Raw genomic sequence first — 23,209 nt, forward strand, 5'->3', positions numbered from 1 at the left:
AGGAAACACAGAGGCACAGGACTCTGGTGGCCTAAATCTTGTGTTTGGAAGTAGATACTGGCAGGATTTAATTTTCTTTGGAGGTTGCATTTTCGTCCCAGCTCTGTGCCTGACTCAGCAAAGGAACAGGGTTAAGTCCCTTCACCTCCCTGGGCTATGCTTTTGCCCAACTGTGGAGGATAGGCTAAAGCCCCTGACCTTCCAGATGGGGAAAGCAGCTTGGCAACATCTCTACATTTTTGGCAAGAGACGAAAATCTGCCTCTTTACGAGTCCCAAGAGCTTGGCAAACAAGCCCTGCCCCACTTTCCTCCCAGTGCTGGGATGTTGCAAGCATCTGGCTCTTACACCAGGATAACTTCTCCTGCTGTAACCTGTGCTGGATCCCTGGGAAGGAGCAGGTTTCTGCAGAGGCCATGCACTGAAGCCCCTTTGTTCCCCAGGGATTTTCCATCCCCTCCGCTTGTGTGTCTCTGCCACATAAGCCTCACACACAATGCTCCCAGGAATGTGCTGCAACACTTCTGCTGCAACACCTCTGCACCTGGCCGGCACCTCCCTTTCCCTGTGGCACTGAAGGACAGGATTATCCCGGCAGGCAGGGAAGGACGGGCGGTTCCCCCGGCTCAGGCACAGCTTTTCCTTGGAGTAGGTAAGGCTCCCTGGGGAATAAGATCTCCATTCCCCTCCATCACTGCAGTCACTACTGCTGGCCATGGTCACTGCACTTTTCATCCCAGTGGTCCCCAGCCTGTTCAGAGGCAGGATGCTGCAAGGGCCTTCTGCACAGGGAAGGGATAGTCCCACTGGGGCGCTACTGCTGGGGAAGTCGAGGCACTGAGCAAGGCAAAGACTTAAGCTGGGGTCAGTCACAGCACAGTGAAACCAGGAGTCACAAGAGCAGGCCAAGCACCACACTCACTGTCTCACTGATAAAAGGGGAGAAGCTCCCTCCCAGGGAGGCATAAATCCTGACACAGCTGCAGCAAAGTTTTGGCTCCTGCTTCCTTCGCCCAGGCTCTTCCCATTCCCCATAACACAGCGGTGCGGGGCCGGTGCCAGCACGCAGCAGAGCGGTGCGCCTGCGCTGGAGCTCTCTGACCGCGGCAGACCCATAGCCCAGAAGGCTCCGGGAGCCTCGGCGAGGCGAGTCCCAAGGGCCTGACGTCAGCCCTGGTCCTTGCAGCTCCCAGCCCTGGAGCTGAGCCGTAGGGAAGCTGTTTCTGGTTTCGGCGCATAGTGTCTCTGTGCTGAGGCACGGCCAGTCCGCTTTCCTCATCCATGGCTGGCTCCCCAAGAGGAATCCACAGGGCTGGGAAAGGTCACCCTGGCTGAACTAACCACCCTTGGATCGGACTTGCTGGGCAAGGGACAGCTTGCATGAGGCAGGCTGGGAGATGGAGCAGTAGCTTTCGGTCCCTTGTGTCTGTTCATTCTCCTAAATTCCGCTTGAGTGGGAGCCAAGAGTAGGGCCTTGGCAGGGTTTTTGAAGGGGACAACAAGGGGAGGAAATGAAGCCAGACAGCCACCAGGAACAAAACAAAGTTTAGGCATAGGAGGGAAGACGAAGGGCACAGACTTGAGGCATGGACCTTCCTGCCTGCACCCTCACCTTGGCTAGCTCGTGCTCCCCTGGACTGCAGGGCCCTGGCCGCTTGCTCTAAGCAGGCTTAGCTTGGAAGCACAGCTGGAAAGCACAGGACACTCGTTGCCAGCCTGCTCTGGAGCCCTGTGTGAAGCCAGATCACAGCTCTTCCCCAATGGAGTGCCCCATCTGCTCCTTAGTGTTTTGTGCCCTGGGGCATCCTTTCCCGCATTCCGCCTGGTCTGCATTCCTGGCCCTTCTGGGAGCAGGGTGGCAACTGCTGGTGCTCGAAGAGAATGACAGGCAAGCATATTTTGGACCCAGCTGCCTGCTCAGGGGCTTCAGCAAAGCCTTGTAGTGAAATAGGACCTGGTCCAGTCAGCCCACATTTCTGCGGTGGGCAGATGTTCCTCCCTCGCCCCCCTTATTCCCACAGCACCGCCACCCTGACAAATGGGGTCCTGGGCTCAGGGAGCATGTGTCTGGCCTGGGAGGAGGGAGCATTTAAATGGGCAGCTGATTTTTTTGTTGTTGTTGTCCCTTGCTCTGGAGCTGTTCCTGCCATTTGGACTGGTGGAAGCTCCACGTGGGGGGAACTCAGCAGTACAGGCTCCCCAAGGAGAAAGGGCTAAGCAGTGTGTCCCAGAGCGGGAAGGACCCCAAGGAGGGTAAGAGTGACCAGGGGAAGAGGCGAGGAGAAGAGCGGTTCCTTCCAGTGGTTCTCGCCCAAGCAGCACCCTGCTCACAGAGAGGTGCAGATCCTCCGAGCACCGCGCTCGGGCTCCCGCGTCCCATTCGGGTCGGAAGCTCTGAAGCGTGAAGAGTTCCCGGGCTTCCCCCGACCCAGCAAGGCACCTCGTGGGGCGGAGAGCAGCGGGAGCTGCCGGTGCGCCCGCAGGCCCGGGGGGCAGCATGCCCGCCCCGCCGCTGGCCGCCCCGCTGCTGCGCGCCCTGCTCGCCCGCCTGCTGCCGCTGGCCCGCAAGCGCCTCCTGCCGCCGCTCCGCCGCCTGGGGCGCCGGTTGCGCTCCCGGGAGAGCCGCCAGGCCCTGCTCACCTGCCTGCTCTGCCTCCTGAACCTGCGCAAGAAGGTGGACGACTGACAGAAGCCGGACGGGGAAGGGCAGGGCAGGGCGCGGCGGCTCCCTCCGGCCTCCCCTGCCCGCCGCGGAAGGAGGGACCCGGGGAGGGGAGGGAACGCGCCCCGGCGGGGGCGGAGGGTCCGCCCAGGCAGCCGAGGCTGGACGGTCGCCCGCGCCTTTGCCGCTCCGGCCATGGGAGCCGGGCCGCCCCCCGCGCCGCTGCCCCCCGCCGCGGGGCCGCCCCGCTGAGCGCCCTCGCGGGAAGGGGCGGCCCCGGCGCCGCCCGCCCCGGGGAAGGAGCCGGCGCCGCCCGGGCGGTCTCCATCACCGGTGCTCCCGGGCCGCCGGGGCCCCGCGCTGCCGCTGCGCTCCGCGGTGCCCGGGCCGGGTCGCCCGGCTGTCCCCCTGCCCGCCGGCAGCGGCAGGGAGGGCGAGGATGTCCGGCAGCACGGCGAGGAAGGTCCAGCCCTTCACCATCAGCACCAAGCTCTCGCTGCCTAAGTGTGCCGCTGACTTCCCCGGGGACGCCTGCTCCGGCATCGCGCTCACCTCCGCTCTGGACAACCACCACGGCCTCCGCCGCAGCCTCAACGAGCGCATCTCCCTCTACCTGGCCCAAGCCCGGGCCAGCCCCGCTGTCCCCCAGAGCCAACCCCGCAACCCCAGCCCCGGCGAGGAAGGGCGGACCGACGAGGAGCGACTGAACCGCAACTCCCTCACCCGCTCTATTAAGAAGATCACACTGTCCAACTGGCACGGGGAGGCTTGCGTGGGGAACGCAGGGGGACCCCGGGACCCTGGCCGGACTGGCAGCGAAAGGAACCACAATAACAACAACAGCAGGCCAGGGAAATCTCAGTTCAAGGTAAGTGGTCTCCATACCTTGCTCTCTGCTCTCTCATTTCCCTGCGGTTCCCAGTTCCTGGCTGCCAAGGCACGGATAGGTCCTGGGGAGGCTGTGTCCTGGTAGGGGATCCTTGCTGCCCTGTCCCCATACCCTCCCGGCAGCACTCACTACAGGTCTCCTGGGGTAGTTGCTTTTCTTCCACATCCCCTCCATGCACTTCTCTGTACTGTAGGCTGGAGGGCAGGACGTCTTCGTGGATGAGCTGAAGATGAGCTTTCCCTATGGCTAAGATGACCCAGAAAAGCTCTGCCCCAGAGCCTGGCTATGGAGGGCTCAGCTCGCAGAATACCCAAGATGATGCAGTTATGTGTGGGGAGCTGGGAACTTGTTCTCCCTTTCACTGGAGGGGAAACAGGCTGGGAGATGGGAAGTGACTCACGAAGGGCCACACAGCCAGGCAGAGCTGGGACAACTCTAGGAGCAAGACCCAGGGCTCCCAGCACCCCGCCCTTCGGGTCTGAGTGCTAGCAGGCATGGAGATCTGAATTAGTCAGTGCCAGAGCCCAGGAGACCCCCTGTGTGGCTGGGATGGGGCGGAAGGTGGTTTGGAGACCATCACTGGCAAGAGCAAGCAGGAACTCTGTGGGATTTAACCCTGACCTGCAACAGCTGGTTTCCCGGCAGAATAGTGCTAGGGAGAGCCGCACAGTCCACTGCCAAAACCCTTGTCTTCATTGCCAATAAAGGCCAGGCATGGCCTCGTAAGAGCTGCTGCTTCCTCCGGCACGCAGGCAGCTCCTCGCTGGGCAGCGGAGTCTGCGCAGCCCAAGGGGCATCAGCACAAGGGCTCCCCTCTTTCATATAAGGTAGCGACACACACTCAGCACAGTGGTGTGGTGCGGGACTCTCGGGAGGGTGCCAGGATTGGCCCCTCTTCCCTGTCCGGCCTGGGGGGGGTGGAGCTGGGAGGGGAGGACAGGCTACAAGATGGAGCTTTGGGAGGAAGAGACAGAGCCAGAGCACAGGGCAAAGCATGCATTAGGCGGGATGGCAGCCAGAGGAGGGAAGAGAACGCTGTCCCCTGCACGGGTCATGTTAGGGCTTTCCCAAGCGTGTCCCCTGGTCTGTGGCTCTGCCCTTCACTCCTGCCCTGTAGGAATGGGAGACTCCTCTTGGATGAGCACAATACAGCCTGGGAGGGTCTGTCCCCACTTGTCTTGCTCGTGGGAAGTCACTGGCACACTCTCTTCTATGGGAATACGGCAAGTGTACGTGCTGTGTTAATTTTTTTCATGGAGGCAGCTGAGGCTGTTGCGCTCATTTCACATGTGGCTTTGGTCATGTTTCGAAGCCTGGGGTCCTGCTGGGGAGCGGTTAGCACAGCACCTCACGGATAGCGAGGATGGCCTTTGGTTGCTGCTAGAGTTTGTTGTTTTGCCCAAGCAAGGACCCAGCTCTGGCCAGAGGGACCGTGGAGGAGGGGCAGTCCCAGTGGAGCAGCTCTGTGGGAAGGATGAAGTCATCCTTGTGCCGGCAGCCCTGTTTTCCTGTGGCTGACGGATCGCAAGATGGGGACTTTAAATAAAGCTCCCGCCTCACCTGCAGGCTTCTTTCCCACGGCTAAGCTGGGGCAGGGGGGGACACTCATGAGCTGCAGCTGGTGTGGGAGCTGCTGTCTAGAAGAAGGGTTTCCTGGGGTCTTATGCTCTGTAAGCACTTCACGTTTAGCTCCCTGCCATTCCCTAAACAGACATCCAAATCTCTCGGCCTCATGGTTGGGCAGGGAGATGCCTTCTCTTTCTGGCAGCCACCTGCCAAAGGTGCTGAGCTCTTGCTGTGCCAGCTGGGCTGTGATTCAGCCTCGCTCCCTGCCCTCTCTTCCAGCTCTGGTTGGGGTGTTGTGGGGTGGTGCTGTGCTCTGTCCTCTGCAGCCCCCTGGAAAGGTCCAGTGGTGCTGGTCTCTCAGGGTTGTTGGTCTGTTTGATGGGCTCTGAGACTTTCTGGTTGCAGCAGCTCTAGTGTGAGGGGTAATGCCATCCACGTTTGAATTCTTCTTCAGTCCTGCAGAGATGGTAGGAAGCCACTTTCTGTGCAGGGGCGGGAGTCCTGCTTCACCTGGGTTGGTTCCCCTTGCACACTGTTCCTAGTCTGGAGTGGTTTGAGCAGTGATGGGCTGGGTCCAGCTCTGTCTGACCCACGACCCCATTTGTTGTGGTCTCAGAGAAAATCAGGAAGGGGGGATCACATGTTGCCTTCCGCCTTGTGCTGCCCTGTGCACGCTTGGATGGCTGTTATAGAGACAACAAGGTGGCCCTTGGGAGAGACTGGAAAGAGGTCCTGAAATTGGCCTGCAGTATTCAGCGGCCCAAGAAAAGATCCACCCATAGAGGATGAGAGTGACTGCCCTTGTGCATGATCCAAACAATCCCACGCACCTCTCCTCCTGGCACTGGGCTCTGTTAAGGATAAGGTAACGTGGAGTTCATCCTGGACCTCCTCTTTGTGCCTGGCTGCAACTCCTGAACTTCCTTCCTCCTGCTTCTCCTGTTCCCAGTCCTGAGGGAGCCCTTCCCTGCGAGTCAGCCGCCCCCTTAACTCTTGCTTCCCAGACAGGCCAAGGTCAGGGATCAGCAGCTGAGAGGACTCAGATTCCTGCCCGTGGGGTTATTGTCCTCCTGTACCCTTGTGCCTCTACCCTGCTTCCCTAGAGATGAGTGGTGGGGCTGACCCTGAGCGTTCTTAGGTGACCTGGGGTGACCACTGAATGGGTTTCTGCTGTCTTTGGAGTCAATTCAAGGGGAAAATGGGTGCTTGTGTGTGAGTGAAAGTGGAGAAGGCACTGAGCAAAGCAAGCTTAGGAGCTCTTGCCACTTGCTGAGTGTGTGGTAGGAACCACAGGTGCTGCCTGGAGGAGCCTGTTCTGGATGCCTAAAGAAGGACGGCCAAGCAGTGTCTGTGTACCGCTGACAGCCTCCTCTGGCCAGGGCAGGGGCAGGCAGGGGCACGCTCCTTTGTCCCCTTGGCTGCTGGGACAGTCAAGCACTTCCAGGCTCATGGCTGTGCCTTCCCCTCTCTAGGTTTTCCTCAGGAAGGATGCGGATGTGGAGAATGAACAGCAGGAGACCGGGAGTCCCCGGGCCGGTGGTTTCTGCTCTCCAGTGGACAGAGGTTCTCCCTTCTGTGCGGTATGTCCCGCTGCCCTGACCGATTAGAGAGTCTGACCCCAAGGGTGCGGCTTGGGGCTGAACAAGCAAGAGTGGCCACTGGTTATTGCCTGGGTGTGGAGTTCAATGCAGCCTTGCTGCTCTAAATGAGCAACGGGACAAGCTGGGCATGGGCAAGGTTACAACCCCCAGGCCAGCACCCAGAGGTTTTATCACATCCAAGAGAAACTGGATTATAGGCTCCTTCAGCCCTGGCCATGTCAGGAGATGGAAGATCTTGGAGTCACAGGAGGGCCTGAGAATCTCTGTTGCTATTTTTCAAAAAAAAAAAAAAAAAAAAAAAGACAGAGGATTTCTCTAATTCTTGTGGTTAGGCAGAAAGGCTTTGAAAAGCGACTCCTGTGCCGTCAGCGGGGCAGCACATGCCAGAGTGCTTAGAGAGCCTGAAAGTTGCCCAAACCCTGCTTGCTGCTCTGCAGGCTCCTGGGAGATTGCACCCTGATGGGCTCAGGGGCAGCTGGGACCCCATGGGCCAGCTTGCACCAAGGTCACTCGGGGAGAGAGGGCTATCCCAGCCCCTTCCCAGGAGCAACTTCTGCCTGGTGACAGGAGGCAGCGAGCTCTGTGCCTTTAGGTTTCTCCTGAAGATGCTCAGGCTCCTCTTTGCCACCAATTAGTGTGCAGTCAGGTCCCTGTCCCTGGGCAGCAGGGTGGGAACTGAGTGCCCGGGTGGCTGTGCTGTCCCCTGGGCTGTGTGCAGCTGGGCCTGGGGCTGAGCTTGGAGGGGGGCCAGCACTTTTGCTGGCTGACCTTTGCTGTCACCTCTGGCAGAACTGGAGTCCTGACAGAGAGTTTCGTCAGCGGTGGCTGCTCGGGAGGCCAAGCCCCAGGGAGAGATGTGGTGCTTCCTGCCCCCCTGCCACTGCTCGCTTGGGATGGGGTTCTCTGGGTGCCCCTGAAGGAGCAGTGGGCTGAGCTTGTCAGGGACCTGCCCCATGGCCCTCCCATCCCATCACCTGGCAGTGTCTCCTGGGATGACACCAAACAGGTGCTGCAGACACAAATGCTTCTTGCAGGGGTGCGCAGCCTCAGGCTGGGTGGGCAACAAGTGCCACATCTGCCTCCAAAGTGGGTGCTGGGTGCCATCCCACCAGCCTGGAGTAGTCCAGCACCTAGGGACAGCCTGGCGACCTACTGCTGGGGCTGCAAAAGCCATCAGCATGGCCTCGCGGGACCCATGCCTTGGGGTCCTGGGAGACAACCCCAAATATGTCAGTGAAGGAGTAGGATTGGGGATGAGGCTGGCTGACATAATTCATTTGAGCTTCCGAAACACTCCTAGGAGGTGATGGGGAGGGGTCCCTGGGGCAGCACACTGACCCCTCCACCTCTGCCTATCCTAGCTGGCAGGACCTTTGTTATCATCGCCCTGGAAAGAGAGCCCCAAGGGCAAGGAGCTCACAGCGGCACTGAGATGCACTGGGCAAAGCAGCGCAAGAGCATCCCCCCTCCTAGACCCGAGCCCTCTGGTAGCCCAGTTCAACCGGGAGATGCTGCAGGTGAGGCCAGCTGGGGCACCTGCCCGAGGGGCTGCGTGGGGAGCGGGGCGGGGGGCCACCGGCAGCCTTTCATGTGAGCTGCGGGCTGGGGTGCGCGCTGGGGAGGGCTGAACTCCCGGCCCCGAGCGAAGCCATGGTTGTGGCATGAGATCATGTTTGGACGCCTCTCCCTGGCTGTCAGCCCCAGGGAGAGGGGGTCAGCATGCATCAGGGCCCTGCTTCCTCCCCACGTGCGCACGCTCCTCCCATCCCTCCTCTTCCTCCTCCCAGCCCCTGTCCCTCCTAGCAGCGTGGGAATGGGGATGGTGCAGGGAGGCTGCTACCATGCGTGCTGGGTAGGGTACATGGGTGCTTATACAGAGGAGATGAGCATGAGAAGAGGAGATGCTACATGCAGGGATGTCCCGTACAGAGACCCCCAGTCTGACTGGCGGTAAGGGCCCCAGCTTCTTCTGCTGGGCTGGGGCAGGCAGGTGCTGGAAAGAGGCGAGATGCCGCTTGTCTTCCTGTCTTCATCACCCCTCTTGCCGTACTGAGCCTCTTTGCTGGTCCGTTCTTGCTCAGAGCAAACGGGTTGTGAGCTGAAAGGGTGCCCTCCGGTCCATGTTGTGGCTTTGGAGGGGTTTGGGCTTGCGTCTCCAAAGCCTCATCCTTGGGGCTTTGGCAGAAACATCCAGCCACGTGGCTTTTGCCACCTCACAGGCGGAGGGCTGGGTGCGCAGCAAGCTGCGGGACCTGAAGGATGGCTGCGACCTCCAGGACTGGGAGGAGGTGGCTCAGACCCTGCAGCGGGACATGAAGGATTTTGAGAACACGCTGATAAAGCTCAACCAGGTCAGGCCAGGTGGTGGCACAGCTCCCATTCCCCTCAGCACCCATGTCCCAGGGCTCTCCACAGTGGGGGGTGCCTGGGAGCCCATGATGCTGAGCAGGTCCCTTGGCCCCACAGATGGGCGAGCAGCTGATGTGGCGGGCGAGCCCCAGCACCGAGGGAGTGCGGAGGCAGCTGCTGGCCCTGCGAGACCAGTGGCAGCTCCTGAAGCAGACAGCTGCCAGCCAGAGCAAAGCCCTGGGGGGGCTGCGGAGCCTGCAGGACTTCAACAGGAAAGCCGAGCGGCTGGAGGCGTGGATCAGGCACAAGGTGTGGGGCGTGGGGAGCGCGGTGTGGGGAGGAGAACAGCCTGGCTGCTCCCCACCTTCTCACACCCTCTCCTGGCCCAGGAGGAGAAGCCCTCCCTGGCAGCCCTTCTGCAGGAAAGCCCGGACAAGATCCAGCTCACCCGACGCATCCTTGACTTGAAGCAGGTGAGAGGCTGCTGGGAGGCTGCTGGCATGCTGGGGAGCCCTGAACCCTGCCAGCCTTGGGATCCCGATGCTGGGGTATGGGCACAGGTCCCTGAGATGGGGGTTGGAGAGACAGCCAGGTGATGCTGATGTCTGTCTCTGCTTGGGCCAGGAGGAGCAGCAGTTCCAGAACCTGCACGAGGAGCTGAACAGCCTGGCCCAGAAGCTGGAGAAACAAGGCAAGAGTGAGAGCAGGAGCATCTCAGCCCGGCGCAAGCACCTCAACAAAACGTGAGTGGAGGACGCATGGGCTAAGCAGGGATGAGCTGGGCAGCAGGAGCTGATGTACTGGGAGGCAGGATCTCCCACAAATCTCTTGCCTCCCTCCCCTCAACCCAGCTCTGCATGGCTCTCCAGGGGGAACCCTTCATCTCTTCCTCTGCACCCATGCAGGTGGCTGCGGCTGCAGGGGACCCTGAAGGAGCACCACGAGGCTCTGCAGCTGGCCCTGGAGGTGGCTGCCTTCCTCCAGCAAGCAGATACCCTGCTCGGGGCCATCCATGCCAAGGTACTGGCACTGGACCTGGGGTCAGCCTGGTGCAGGGCTATTACAAGGCCACAGTGAAACTGAGCGGGCAGCACCTCGCTCTAGTCCCCTGCATGAGAACTGCTGCGGTCCCAGCACCCTCAGCCTGGGGCTCAGGGAGAGAACTGGGGAACGGAGCCTGATGTAAGATGGCGAGCCAGAGCAGCAAGCTCAGCTTTGCAGTGTCCCTTTCTCCTGGAGCTGAGGGCAGGGCCCCATCCTCCTTCCGCCGCTTACTGCAGCTTCCCCTTACAGCAGAGGAGTGTCTGCGGTACGGGGAATCCAGGGGAGGGTGAGCCAGGTCAGGATCGGGACGTCAGGGACATAGCCAGCCAGGTGATGGTAAGTCCAAGGCTCTGCCTCATCCTCAGAGCCCTGGGGAGCATCCTGATGGAGGGGGAGATGTGTGCCTTCCCAGGTCAGCATCGGCACCAGCGGGGCTGGGGGTCCAGTAGACACCCCGTGGCCATGTGGGGTGGCCAGGGCTGTGTGATAGACGCAGGAGCTGCCTCAGGGGCAGCAGGGGACTGGGCTTGGTGTCTGCCACCTCTCCTGCAGGGCTAGTGGTGGGTTGCCATCACACACTCGCACTGCAACTGCGGTGGCTTGTCCCTCACCAGCCCTGCCATCGCTCCCTGGCTGCTCTCTCCTCCAGATGCTGGATGTGACTGTGTCCCAGCTCCTCAGCCTGCAGCCCAGCCTGGCAGCCCGAGTGGTCCCAAAGCACCGAGATGTCAAGGAGAGCTGGGCACAGCTACAGCAGGTGCTGAGGTAGGGCAGAACCTGGCAGGAGCCCCAGGGCCTCAACCCTTGGGGAAAGACCTGGGTTAACCCCTGGAAGGCTCTCTGGGGCACCAGCTCCACTTAAGGTCTCTCTTTTCTCCATTCTCTGCTCCCCTGGGCCTCCCTTGTGCCCCTTTCCCAGGACGGAGAAGCCTCCAGCACTGGTGAGCAGTTCACCGAGGTGTGAAGCTACAGCTCCAAGCACAGAGCCCCGCGCAGATGATCACAGTCGTGGGATCGTGGGGAAGGAAGCAGGAGACAAATGGACAAGAGGCCCTGGGAGCATGGTGAGCATGCATGTCAGCCTTCTTCCAGCACCTCCACCATGGGAAGGTGTGGGAGCTTGTGGGAACGTGATGCACACTTCGTGCTGGCAAAGGAGGAATGGAAGCCTTTGTGCCGTAGGTGCTGAAGGATGTGCCAGAGAAGGTGGCGGAGTATGGGAGAGGTGAGGAGGGCAGCCCTGTCTCTCCAGTAATGGGGCAGCCCCCTCATGGAGGGGACAGCAAAAGGTACTGGCTTGTGGAAGTGGCTGTGGGGAGCAGGATGGAGCTGGGGGGGATGTGGTTCCTCCGTGCAAGGGGCAAGCTGGCCCGACTGTCCTCATCTCTGTAGGAGGAGGAGAGAGGCTGAGGCTGAGTGGGGGATGCAGCAGCCAGAGGCCCAGGTGCAGGACATCTGCCCGGCAGTGAATGTGGTAATGCTCCCTAAGAGTCCCCTTCGCTTCCAGCCCGGCCTGGGGAGCCAGTGTTGCAGGGAGAACCCCCTGCCCTGACCCCCTCCATGCACGCTTGTGTCCCTGTTCTGGGCACTAATGCACCATGTCTCCCCACTCCTCAGCAGATGGTGTCCCCGCACAAGAAGAACACGGGTCCCAGCATCCCCCCATGTTCGGTGGGGGATGTAGAGAGCCTGGAGGCAGCTCAGACACAGCGGGAGCTCCTGAACTCCAGTTCCAGACCTGGAGCTGTGGTCCTGGTGAGCACCCTCGAGGGTGGGATGTGGGATACACACCAGGCAGGGCCCATCCTCAACAGCCTCCCTGCCTCCTAGGAGGGGCAAGCACCAGGGGGGCCCCCAGGGAGCCCACAGGTGGAGGCCATGCTGCGGGAGCTGGGGGAGCTGTGGGAGGACCTGCAGAGGAAACACCAGGAGAACGGTGCCATGCTGCGGGAAATCGATAAGGTATGTGGAGGCAGGGCTGGGGTGGGCACAGGGGCATGCCCTGATTGCAGTAGCTTGCTGGAGATTGGCAAGTGAGGCCAGTCCCCATGAGGACGGGATCTGCAGTGTTGGCACCAACATCTCTGACCAGGCGTACAGCCTATGCGCTGCTCCAGCTGTGCCACCCGAGCTGCCAGCGCCCAGGGTACATGCACTGGGATGGCAGTGTGGCTTCTACTTCCCCTGCATGGCTCAGAGCCAGGCTGATGGACTCCCCGCTCTCCTTGCAGGCACTGAGGCTGGTGGGGGAGCTGGACCAGGCTGAGCGGTGGCTGCAGTCTGTGGCCGGGTCCCTCTCAGAGCCAGCCACCATGAGAAGCCCAGCAGAGCTGCGCCAGGACCTGGAGGAGACGGGCCAGTTGGACAGACAGCTTGTGCTCTGTGGCCTCAAGCTCCAGGCACTGCGGGAGGAGGCGGTGGGAGAGCCGCCCACCGAGCATGATGGGGCAAGGAAGATGCAGAGGAAGGTGGAGATGGTGGAGGAGAAGTAAGTCCCAGGGAAAGGTGCCTCCTCTCTGGTCTCTGGGAAGGGCAGGCAGGAGGATGCTCACCCCAACGAGATGAAGAGGGTGCTGGCACTTGTGACAGGCACCTGTCCCTGCAGGTTGGCACACGTGCAGGCAGCCCTGCAGCGCCGGGCGGCAGACCTGCGTGACTCCCTAGTGCTGTCTGAGTTCCTCCAGGACCTCCAAGAGGAGGAGGCACGGAGCCGACAGGGACGTACAGCGGTGAGCAAAGGGGCCAGATGTCCCTTGGGATGAGCCAGCACCTGGGACTGGCCCGGGGGTTGGTCTGTGGCTGGCAGAAGGACCCCATGGATGCCTCCCTCTGGCCCAGCTGCCTGGGGTCGCTCCCCATTTCCCTCATGCCCAGTGTTTCTGTTGGCTTCAGCCAGGGAGCAGGCATTGTGGCTCGCAGGGGTCTTTTCCCCTGCTCTCTGCCCAGGCCAGGCAGCCGTCAAGCAACAAGGACATGAGTCACCCCTTGGGAGACCTGCAGGAGGCTGTGCAGATGCTGAATGATGCAGCAAAGGAGCGGGAGCGGGTCATGGAAGTGGCAGCGGAGACGGAGAACCTGGGGCGCCTGGTAGGGGCTGGAGGTGGGGGGTCTGGGGATGCAGCTGGGTGGTCTGCCTGCAACTGGACATGCTGGCTAGTTGGGACAGGGCACACGCCTTGGCTGGCCCCAATGGGACACAAAGGTATTGGGATACATTCAGACTGCTCTGTGCAAGGCGGATATCCACATCCCTCCCGTGGCTAGTGCTCCCTGCCCTTTTGCAGGCACGTAGCAGAATGCCCCCAGGCTGGGGTGGGCTGGGGCCATATGGTGAGTGGTGGCATAGGGGTCCTATGCCAGGGCTCATCTCTCTTCCTCCCACACTGCCCATCCAGGTGGCAGAGGTTTCCCCATGCCTGGAGGCCCTTCGATGCAGAGCCGAGGCACTGGCTCGCGACACTGCCCAAGCAGAGAGTGGCTTCACTGCGGTGAAGAGCGAGAAGGACCTGCAGGGGCTGCAGGGCTTGCTGAGCCAGCAGCAGGAGATGGAGGTGAGACTCAGGGAGCACTGTGTCCAGCTGTGCCCATGGCAGGGAGGTGTCACAGCTGGTTAGGGCTGTCCCAGGGAGGTGCTAGACCCCCTGGGTCACAGGCGTTGTAAGCCTTGGCACATGGCAGTGGCCTGGGCTGGAGTTTTCTAGTGGAGCCAAGCCCTGCCGCACTCCACTGCCCTCTGCCAGCGCGGGCCAGGCAAGAGGATGGAGCTTGTGCAGCCTCCTGTGTGCCAGCACATGGCTGCCAGCAACTTGCTCATCTTCCCACTGATGGGGAGGTGAATCAGATGGGCAGAGTGGGGAAAGCAGGCAGCCCTCTGCTCTGCCCATCCTCCCCACCAAGGGTGGCTCTGCCCATTCCCCACAGCCCCTGTGCCAGCATCCTCCCCTCCCTCCCTGCATCCTTCCCTGCATCCTCCTCTCCATCCCTGCATCCTGGGATGCAGGGAGGACCAGACTGGGCACAGAGGGGTTGGATGCATCCTGAACATTTTCTGCCTTTAGCGTGTGGTGTCAGAGACCCTGCAGGGGCAGCTGGAGGAGCTGGAGAGGGCAGCTGCCCACTTGCAAGAGCTCTGCCCTGCTCAACTGTGCCCCATCAGCCGGGAGGTGCAGGAGACGCTGCGGGCCTGGACACAGCTGCGGGAACTGCTGCAGAAAACCCGGGCTCGGGTGCAGCAGGCAGGCCGTCTGCGGCACTTCTTCAAGGACTACTTAGCCATGATGTAAGTGGCCACGAGCCATCGGGATTGCTCCTGTGATGGTTGCGGGGAGCTGGTGAGAGCATGGCGTTGCCGGAGTACAGGATGCTGGCAAGTATGTGGGCAGTGCTGGAGCTGCAGCCAGGCAGAACCATGGGGAGCCTGGAACAAAGCGCTGTGCCAGGCCTGCCTGCTGTGGGGCAGCCCCATGGCATCTTGCCCTTTCCCACCAGGCTTGCCACTACCCCAGCGAGCTGCTTCCAGCCATCTCTGAGCATGGGAATGGCTTCCTGGGGCCCTGCAGGGCTGAGGAGAGGCTGGGTCGTTCCTCAGCCCCCCTCAACCCATCTTTCACGTGCACACAGCTCCTGGACGGAGGACACGCGGGCTCAGATCTTCTCTGAAAGCCCCAGCGGCCATGGCATCCAGGAGACTCCGTGTGAGGAGCTGGAGAGGAGGATTGAAGGGAAGCTCAAAGAGTTTGAGGTGCTGGCAGCATCGGGGCAGCAGCTGGTGTCTGAGGAGCACTACCTGAGCGTGACAGTAAGGATGGGGAAAATGGGGTCAGGGAAACCCTTAGCAGCCCCCAAAATCCTCTGGGGACAGTCCCTGGAGGAGAGAGCAAGGTGTGGGTGCAGAGCCCCAATGAGCAGTATGGGACCAGCCCCACATCCCTGGGGCTCCTCAAGCCAGAGGGGCATTTTGGCCAGCAGTTGATGCTGAGACCTGAGGTGATGTGACTATGTCCCACTCACAAACACTTCCTAAACTGCTCCATAGTGAGGTGTCCTGGTAGGCGCAGTGTCCCTGGGCCAGGGGTCCTGCAGGTTGCCCAGCATCTCTCCTCACTTCAGATAAAGGAGCGCTTGGAGGAGCTGCAGAGCATGCTGGGCTGGGTGCTGGTGCGCTGGCGAGCACAGAGGCACCAACGAGACCCAGGGAGCAAGCAGGAGGACAAAAGGGACCAGGAGAGCCCCTCTGGCACGTCCCTCACTGGCCACGTGAGTACCCAGCTGTGTTGAGACTTTCAAGGAGAAGGACCAGCCTCAAGGCTGAGGGTAGCAGAGGCACCAGACCGAGTGGGTGATCCAGAAGTAGGGGGGAGATGTGTGCCAATACCTCTGGGACTCTCTGTGGTTCAGACAGGGCAAAAGAGAAAATTGTCTTGAGAAGATGCTGAGCTCTGGCAACCCTTCCTCAGCGTTGTGTCTCTTGACTTTCTTCCCAGGAACAGCATGTCCCTTGTGCTGAGTCTCAACCAGAGGGCATGCCCAGCCCAGTGGAGTTCATACCCTGCTCCCTCCTAGAGCCCATGCAAAGATCGAAGCCACGGCTGCCAGAGGGAATGGCTGTCTCCCCACCGGCACCGCCACTCTCAGATGTGCCATCAGGAGTGGAGCAGAGCTGTGGGGAGCGCAGCAGCTCAACACCCCACAGTGCAGGACCCCCCAAGGAGGCTGTCATCTGGGATCCCGCCGAGACCTCCACGCTACTGCTGCCACCACGGGGCCCCGGTGGGCTTGGGGGGACAGTCAACCTCATCCTCAGCATCGGCAAGAAGGGCGAGAAGAAAAAGGCGCGGCCAGTGGCCAGCAGTGAGCGGCTGGGGGAAGAGGCACTGTGGATGGTATGTGGGGGATAGTAGGCGGCTTCAGCAGAACCATGGGTGAGCACGCAGCGCTCCTGTCCCAGGGCTGGCCACCGCCATGCAGCCAGGGCAGCTCCCCACAGCTGTGCCCCCTCGCAGGCTGGGAGGCTTTGAGGGCTGCAGGGTAGCCCCCATGCTGGGACCCCCATGGACTGTTTCCAAGCAAGCTGTTGGGGCTGTGTCAGTCTCAGGAGAGGTACCTTTGGCTGTGCCAATGCCAAGCGATGCCCAAGGGCTGAGGACCAGCTTGCACCACCTCCTCTGCCTGCACTGTCCTGCTGTGGCTCCTCGCCCACTCTGTCCTCAACTCTCTGTGTCTCTCTCTCCCGCCGCTCAGCTCCCCGCCACTAAACCCTCAAGCTGTAAAACCTTTTGGAAGCGTTGCCAGGGGCTTTTAGGAAACACTTGGGGTAGTTTAAAGCGAAAAAGAAAGCCGCCTCGCCAGCCTGTGGAAGAGGTAATGTCCCCAGGGAGGCTGCATGCCGGGCAGAGTGGCTGCATGGCGTGAACCCGCTGCTACTGACCCTCCTGGCCGTGCCACTGTGCCCTGCCGCTGGTGGTCACTTGGGAGAGCAGAAACCCTCCCAGTGCCACAGGCTACAGAGTGTGGGTGCTGGGGCATGTGATGAAGGGACTCAGATGGGGCTGGCTGCAGCTTTACCCTCCTGGGTAAGTGGTTTTGGTGGCCATGGGGCACAGAGCAAGCTGGCAGCTCCATTGCTGGGGGCAGCAGCAGCCCCTTGCACAGCTGACTTTAGGAGGCAAGTGAGGATGAGACCATGTGAGGGTGCATGTTTTGGGGGGTGCTTGCTCTGGGTTGCATGGCTTGTAACCCCAGGGCTGGGAGCCTGGTATTTTGTTGGGGCTTGCATCCATTCGTTGTTCTGGAGCCCACACAAAGGGCAGTGTGTGAGGAGTCCGGAGGGCAGCCATGGCTGGGCCCCTTCTGCAGCCGGACTGGGTAGCCTGAGGGGCAGCGCAGGGGGCTGGAGAGGCCAGAGGGTATTGAGGTAGGGCAAGGGGCTGCTGGGCTGCCAGGAGGGTTTTGGTAAAGGGCACCCTCCAGCCTAAGGGATACAGGAGGACACTGCTCCAGCTCCTGCAGCCAGAGCCCTTTGCTTTCATCCTTGCAGCTGTGGAAACTCAGGAGAGGGGGCTGTGGCTGGGCTGGAGAGGGTGTCTGCAGGGAAGAGGAGGGGAAAGGAATATGATAAGCCCCTGCCCTTGCATTCACCTGCTCTGCTGCCTGGGAGCACACAGGGATGGCAGGGAAGGGTAACAGTGACTGCTATGTCTTAGTAGCCACACAAAAGTGGTGGATTGGAGGGCAGCAGTGATGGGGGAGAGCTGTAGGCTTTTGGGGTAAAGTAGCTCCCACTGTACCACACCTGGGGGCCTCCATCATGGGCAGAGGTTCCCCTGCCTGCCTCATCTTTGTCTGCACTGAGGTGGGAGCAGCCTCGGGGGTCTGAGGTGGAGCCATGCCGCTCCCAGCTCAGGATGGCAAGGCTCTGGGCATGGGGGTCACCCCCCTCTCCTTCTCTGTATCCACAGGCACAGGTGGAGACTGGGAAAACCTCCATCTCAAAGCGGCCACCAGCCATCACCCGCCACCCTCCGGCATCCAGCGGTGGGACGCCAGCCACCTCTCACACCCTGCCCAAGGCTGGGGCCGGATCCCTCTTCAACAGCCTGCAGCGGCGGGAGCGGGCAAGGGCTGAGCAGGCCCGGCTGCTGACCCTGCAGGGCATCATGGGCTCCAGCTCCCTGCAGCCCGCGCCCGAGGAGTGCCACGGCCCCAGCAACACATGGCCTCAGAAGTGCGGCCGGAGGAAGGGGGGGCCGGGGGCAGCTGCTCCTGGACCCCAGCTTGGGGAGCTGCTGCTCTACGTCAGGAACCCGCTGGTGCGGGACATTGAGGCCGAGTGTGCAGCGGCCCCTGGGAACCCCCGCCTCTCCTCCCCAAAACCCACATGCCCACACGTTTCCCTGGGCTCTGTGCTCAGCCTGGAGCTGCCCAGGGATGTGGCAGTCCTGGGGTGCCACCGAGGGGTGGTGGCGCAGCGAGAGGAGGCAGAACGGCAGGAGCAGAGGCAGGGTGAGGGAGTGAGGCGGTGGGATCCTGTGGGCAAGCATGGGGCTGGATGGCAGGAGGAGGTGGATGTGGATGGGCACAGACCCCAGGGGCCCAATGAGGGCCTGGGGATGTCCCCCAAAGGCGAGGGAGGAACGTGGTTCGAGGAGGTGAGCTTCAACCCCAGCTACAGCCAGCACAGGGCACACCGTGCCAGGGAGGGGTGCTGGAGCCCACAGTGCCCTGGCAGCACCAGTGAAGACCTGGACTTGAGGCCAAGCAGGCCATCCCGTGTCGGTGTGCTTCATCAGTGTGTCGGCCAGCAGGGTGATGAGCTGGCTGCCCAGCTGGACCGAGTCGGCAGCCCCAGCACCACCAGCAGGGCCAGGCATCATGAAGCCACTCGTCTGGAGCTTGGGCCGTCCCTGGCCAGCACCCCAGGCAAGGCAGGAGCCATCCTCAGTGCTGCCCGCACACAGCAGCCAGCTGGCAGTGGCCAGCCCCAGGAGTGCCCAGCTTCCCCTGCTGCCCCCACCCAACTCTCTGTCTTCAAGTGGGCACTGGGGTCCCCACAGCCCCCCAGCCCTGTGCTGGGCTCTGGGGAGGTTTGCCACCCAGCCCATGGGCAGTTTGAGGAAGAGGAGGAAGAGCTGCAGGCCATCTGGGATGGGGCAGGCGAGCAGCAGGCACCCAGCCCACCAGCAGGCAGCCGTGCCCGTTGTCGGCGGGAGAGCGGAGCAGACAGCCTACCCAGCCCTGACACCGCTGCTGGTGGGCCTCTCATCCTCTCAGCAGCCAACAATGTCCTGGTGGCCAAGTTCACACTTCCCACCGCTGCCCGGCTCCTCCACAGCCCAGGGGGAGAGAAGAGCCCCAACGTGGGGCACAGCAGCAGTGGCAGCCCCAGTGGGCACAGGGGGTCCCCGCGCACAGAAGAGCTGGTGTCCACAGCACCCCTGGACAGCCCAGGTGCCTGGAATCGGCAGAGGCATGAGGAAGAGAGAGAGACCAGCAAGGTGAGAGCTGTGGGTCAGGGGCTCTCTCTCAGGGTCAAGGGGACACCCCGGGCAGCAGCTGGGGTTACCTGCTCCAGCAAATGTGACCTGTGTTTGGGGACTCCCTGACTCAGGTGACCCCTTTGCTTCACCCCAAAAGCCTACAAACAACCCAGCCGCTGCCCAGGCCAGAAAATGGTTCCTTTTGTCCCATTCCCACCTTGGCGTTGCCTGCCAAGGGTGCGTCAGACACACCCCATGCACTCAGGGGCTGAGCTGGCACTGCTGGCCCCAGCACTTCACTTACTCTTTGTCCTCTTGCAGGCTGCCCCTGGTAAAATGGAGTTTCAGATGATGGAGGGGACACTGGAAAGGAAGCACGTGTTGCAGACAGGAGGGAGAAAGGTGTGGACATAGCTGTGGGGCTCCTTTGGGACTGGGGTGCTGGGATGTGGTGGGGTGGCCCAGGTTTTGGGGTGGGAGAGAATCCAGGGATGTTCCTGGTGCTACCACTTATCTTCTCCCGAACTTGTTGGCATCACAGCTGTCCCCTGCTTGTGTTCTGCAGGCCAACTGCCGGGCCTGGGGCCTCTTCCACGCCGTGCTGATGAGGCAGACGCTGTGCTTCTACCAGGACCGCAGGGACAGCCTCAAGGTGTGGTGGGGGCAAGTGGGGTGGCACAGCCCCGCAGGAGCAAAGGGAACACTGGAGGGGGATGGCAGCAGCGTGTTGAGGATGGAAGTGGGGTGTCCTTGCCTCTGCAGCTGGGGAGGAAAGCACCTGCCAACTCTGCTCTTTCTGTTCTCTGTGTTGTAGAGCTCTGTGGTGGCCCTTCCCTTGAACCTCTCTGGGGCGATCTGCACCCCAGATGCTGAGTACACCAAGAAGACCAACTGCTTCAGGCTACAGTAAGTCACCCCAACCCAAGGCAGCTGGGGTCTCATAGCTACAGCCCCCCCACTGTAGGTGGAAGGGGCTTTGCACTGCTGGGAAGGTGCACACCAACACCTCCAGTCAGGTCCAGCTCAGTCCAGTGCCTAGATTAGGATTTCTTCCTTTCTTTTTCATCTGCTTCCCTTCTTTCCCAGTCTGGTGTGGGCTGTGGTATCTGTACTCCATGTCTGTCTCATTGCTGAATTTTTCTCCCCTCCGCAGGCTGCGGGATGGCTCTGAGTACCTCCTGAGGGCCCCGTCCCAGCCCCTCATGAGTGAATGGGTCTCCAAGCTGCAGCAAAACTCAGGTGAGCAGCCCTTGCTGGCAAAGCAGGGGCCTGGCTGTATGTGGTTACTGTGGGCATACAGCCCCTGCCAAGCCCTCAGATACACAGAGTGTCAGAAGAGCAGCAGCACAGTGTTGTCTTCTGATTTATGCATCTTCCTAATCTGCCTTGGGAACAGCAGTTCTCTGCCAGGCAGGATTTGGAAGCTTTGTTTTAACACTGCATACACAGTTATAAATCAGGAATAGCACGACTGACGTCAGCAGAGCCTCAGCAGCAAAAAGCCAGTGACAGGAAAATTATAATTGTGCCTCAATCTTCCTTCTTCTCCTCTGTGGAGACTGGAAGCCCCTTGTCTGCCCTCCAGGCGAGGAGATCTATAATACTGAGTTCTTCCTACTGCTGTACCCATACCCAAGGGGGCTCAGGCCCCACCATGAGATCCTGGGCTGGCTGGCAGGACCAAGAGCAGGTGCTACAGCAGGAGGTCAGAGGGACCAGCCCTGAAGCACAGGTGCCCAGAGCTGGGGCTGACTCCATGGGATGGTTCTGGGTGCTGTCAGCACCTTGTGGGTTGTTTGCTGTGCCCTCAGGTTTCCCCGAAGTGGATTACTTCCAGGCAGCAGCACAGTGTGTCAAGGGCAGTGCTGGGGGGTAAGTAGCCAAGAGCTAGCCACCTGGGTCTCTCCCATGTTTGCTGTTGCCAGCCACTCAAGCAGGGCATTGGTGGACCAGTGTAGTTTGCTAAATCTCTCCTATTTTCTAGTTTCAGCAAGGTCCCCAGCCCTGGGAGCTCCCTCCAGGGACATCATCAGGTCACAACCCCCAAGAGCCAGGATATCATGGTGCTACCTTGCTCGAATGCCCAGCTGCAGCGGCCTCTGAGCAGCCAGGATGGCCCAGCCGATGGGGCTGTGGCAGCAGCAGGTGACTTTCCTGCCTGGCTGGGCTCCTGCTGACCCCCAGCTCCTCTCCCCAGCCCAGAGAGGTGCATGGGAGCCAACTGGGGGAAGCTGGAGGCTGTTGGTCAGTCTTGAACTCAGTGGTTTCTGGGCCAGGCGTCCCAGCGCCCCATGCCTGGGAATGGGACTGGGGGAAGGACCAGTTACTTCCCTTCATTTCCTGGGATACTGGGATAACCACACATTTCCCTGTCCTCTTCAAGTGGGTGGTGTTCTGTGGTGGCCTTGCCTTGTGACATGTCTCCATTCTGCTTCAGAGGATGCTCGTGGGGCTGGGCACAGGGAGCAGGAGTGGTCATCCAGGGGATCTCCTGGGCTGTGGGACAACAGCTGCCAAGAAGAGGACTATGGGCTGGTGGCCAACAAGAGGAGATCCTACTCTTTCACCTCAGGTACAGCCCTGGTTTCACTGTCACTGCCAGGACGTGGCACCACTGACCCTGAGGGCAGACACAGTGGTGCTCCAGCATCCACCCAGTCCCACATCCCTGCATCCTTGGCTGCAGCCCCCCATTTGGGGAGGGCTGACAGTGCCTGCTGTCATCTTGCCCTCCCCACTGACTGCTCCCTCTTACAGCCACCTACCAGAAGATCACCCCAGTGCCCGTGCCCAAGGAGCCAGTGGAGGCCGGGAGCAGCTACTCGGTCACACTGTACATTGGGGAGCAGGCACCAGCCATGCCCCGGGCACGCTGCCACTCCTTCGTGGCCCAGCCGGCGAGCCCACGGGACACGCTGGGGGAGAAGACCCCTGGTCCCCCTCGCCCTAAGAACAAATCTGTCTTCAAGAAGTTCTTTGGGAAGAAGGAGTGAACCTCAGCTGAGGGAGAGAAAAGCCCCAGCCTGCTTTTTATCCTCCTCTCAGGTGCTGTCCTGGCACAGCCTCTGCTCCCAGCACCAGCTCACTGCTTGCTGCCTCTCTGGGGGAAGAGAGGCTGTGGCAAGTGGCTCCGCTCCAGCCAGCCCTGGGGCTGCCCCATGCCCCAGCCACCAAAGCCCCGGCCTCAGCCCGGCACTGAGCACCCCTCCTGCCCCCTCTGGGTGCTCTCCCTGGGTGCTGCTGGCTCTGCAGGCATCTCACTGACACACAGCACAAGCAGGGGTGGGGAGGTGGTTGTTTTTATTAAAAAACAAACAGATGCTTAGTCTGGGAGCTTCTTCCTTGAGCAGCACCTGCCGTTGCAGGAGAAGGGCTCTGCAAGGTGGTCCCTGATAAGAGGGGGAAGAACTTCAAATGAGGAGGACCCCTGCAGCAGGCTTTGGTTCTGCTCAGGGAGCCTGAACTGTCCGGTGCTTCTCACAAGACACCTGTGGTTCTTCTGTGCCTGCACCCAGCCCAGCTCGTCCCATAGGGCATCTGGGCCCCTTTTCTCTGTGGAGGGAGCTTGGCAGGGAAGCTGCTGCCTGCAGAGCAAATCCTTCTGCCTGCGCAGCCCTGCCTTCCTCTCTTGCAGGATGGCCACCTACCTGGGTCACAGCAGGCAGTGGAGTGTGGCTGGACCCCCAGGGCTTCCTGTATCCCAGATATTTTACGATAACTTCACGGTGCACCAGGCTGCGCCGGCTTCAGCTGCCCCAGTTCCTGCCTGTGCTGGGAAGAAAAAAGCAGCTGGTCCAACCTGCCCCCGGGCCGGCACCAGAAGGGGAAGTTTGCGGGGCTGTGGGTGGCAGGGCCTTTCTGTGGCGGGCTGCAAGGCTTGGCCATGCACACCCCTCGCCTCCTCATACACATTCTGGGGCTTAAAATAGAAGTGCTGGCTGCAGCCCAGCTCTGCAGCAAGGGCGGGGAGAGGAGAAATGTGGGCATGGGGCTGTTTCCCCACCACAGTGTCTCAGTGTCTTCTATCCAGGCTGGAGACCAGCAGCAAGGTGGAAGTGTGCATGCCAGCACCACCCACAGAGGGGCTTTCTCCATGCTCCCACTGAAGAGTGGGAAGAAATGCT

The 23,209-nt window shown here is 61.1% G+C and overlaps 1 protein-coding gene across 8 annotated transcripts; it reads left to right on the plus strand.

The window, feature by feature from the left end:
* The first annotated feature begins 2,917 nt into the window (after window positions 1-2,917).
* LOC102087755 (uncharacterized) lies at window positions 2,918-22,410 on the plus strand. Of its 8 annotated transcripts, none has more exons than XM_065058089.1 (33): window positions 2,919-3,529; window positions 6,589-6,696; window positions 8,079-8,234; window positions 8,937-9,068; window positions 9,184-9,375; window positions 9,456-9,539; window positions 9,691-9,809; window positions 9,972-10,086; window positions 10,360-10,446; window positions 10,760-10,875; window positions 11,030-11,174; window positions 11,293-11,399; window positions 11,503-11,584; window positions 11,728-11,865; window positions 11,941-12,072; window positions 12,342-12,598; window positions 12,716-12,839; window positions 13,003-13,197; window positions 13,506-13,661; window positions 14,169-14,389; window positions 14,731-14,908; window positions 15,220-15,366; window positions 15,594-15,992; window positions 16,351-16,470; window positions 17,568-19,103; window positions 19,407-19,487; window positions 19,651-19,737; window positions 19,900-19,991; window positions 20,239-20,324; window positions 20,897-20,957; window positions 21,070-21,230; window positions 21,523-21,657; window positions 21,843-22,410. In XM_065058089.1, exons 1-33 carry the CDS (start codon window positions 3,101-3,103, stop codon window positions 22,076-22,078), a joined length of 6,414 nt encoding a protein of 2,137 aa, XP_064914161.1. In that variant the 5' UTR covers window positions 2,919-3,100; the 3' UTR covers window positions 22,079-22,410. The 8 variants fall into 8 exon arrangements, with proteins under 8 accessions (XP_064914166.1, XP_064914167.1, XP_064914161.1 ...); XM_065058090.1 differs by having other exon boundaries at window positions 11,731-11,865; XM_065058091.1 differs by having other exon boundaries at window positions 10,363-10,446.
* Window positions 22,411-23,209: the final 799 nt, after the last annotated feature.

The sequence above is a fragment of the Columba livia genome, chromosome 3 (genome assembly GCF_036013475.1).
Source record: "Columba livia isolate bColLiv1 breed racing homer chromosome 3, bColLiv1.pat.W.v2, whole genome shotgun sequence".
NCBI classification, from domain to species: Eukaryota; Metazoa; Chordata; class Aves; order Columbiformes; family Columbidae; genus Columba; species Columba livia.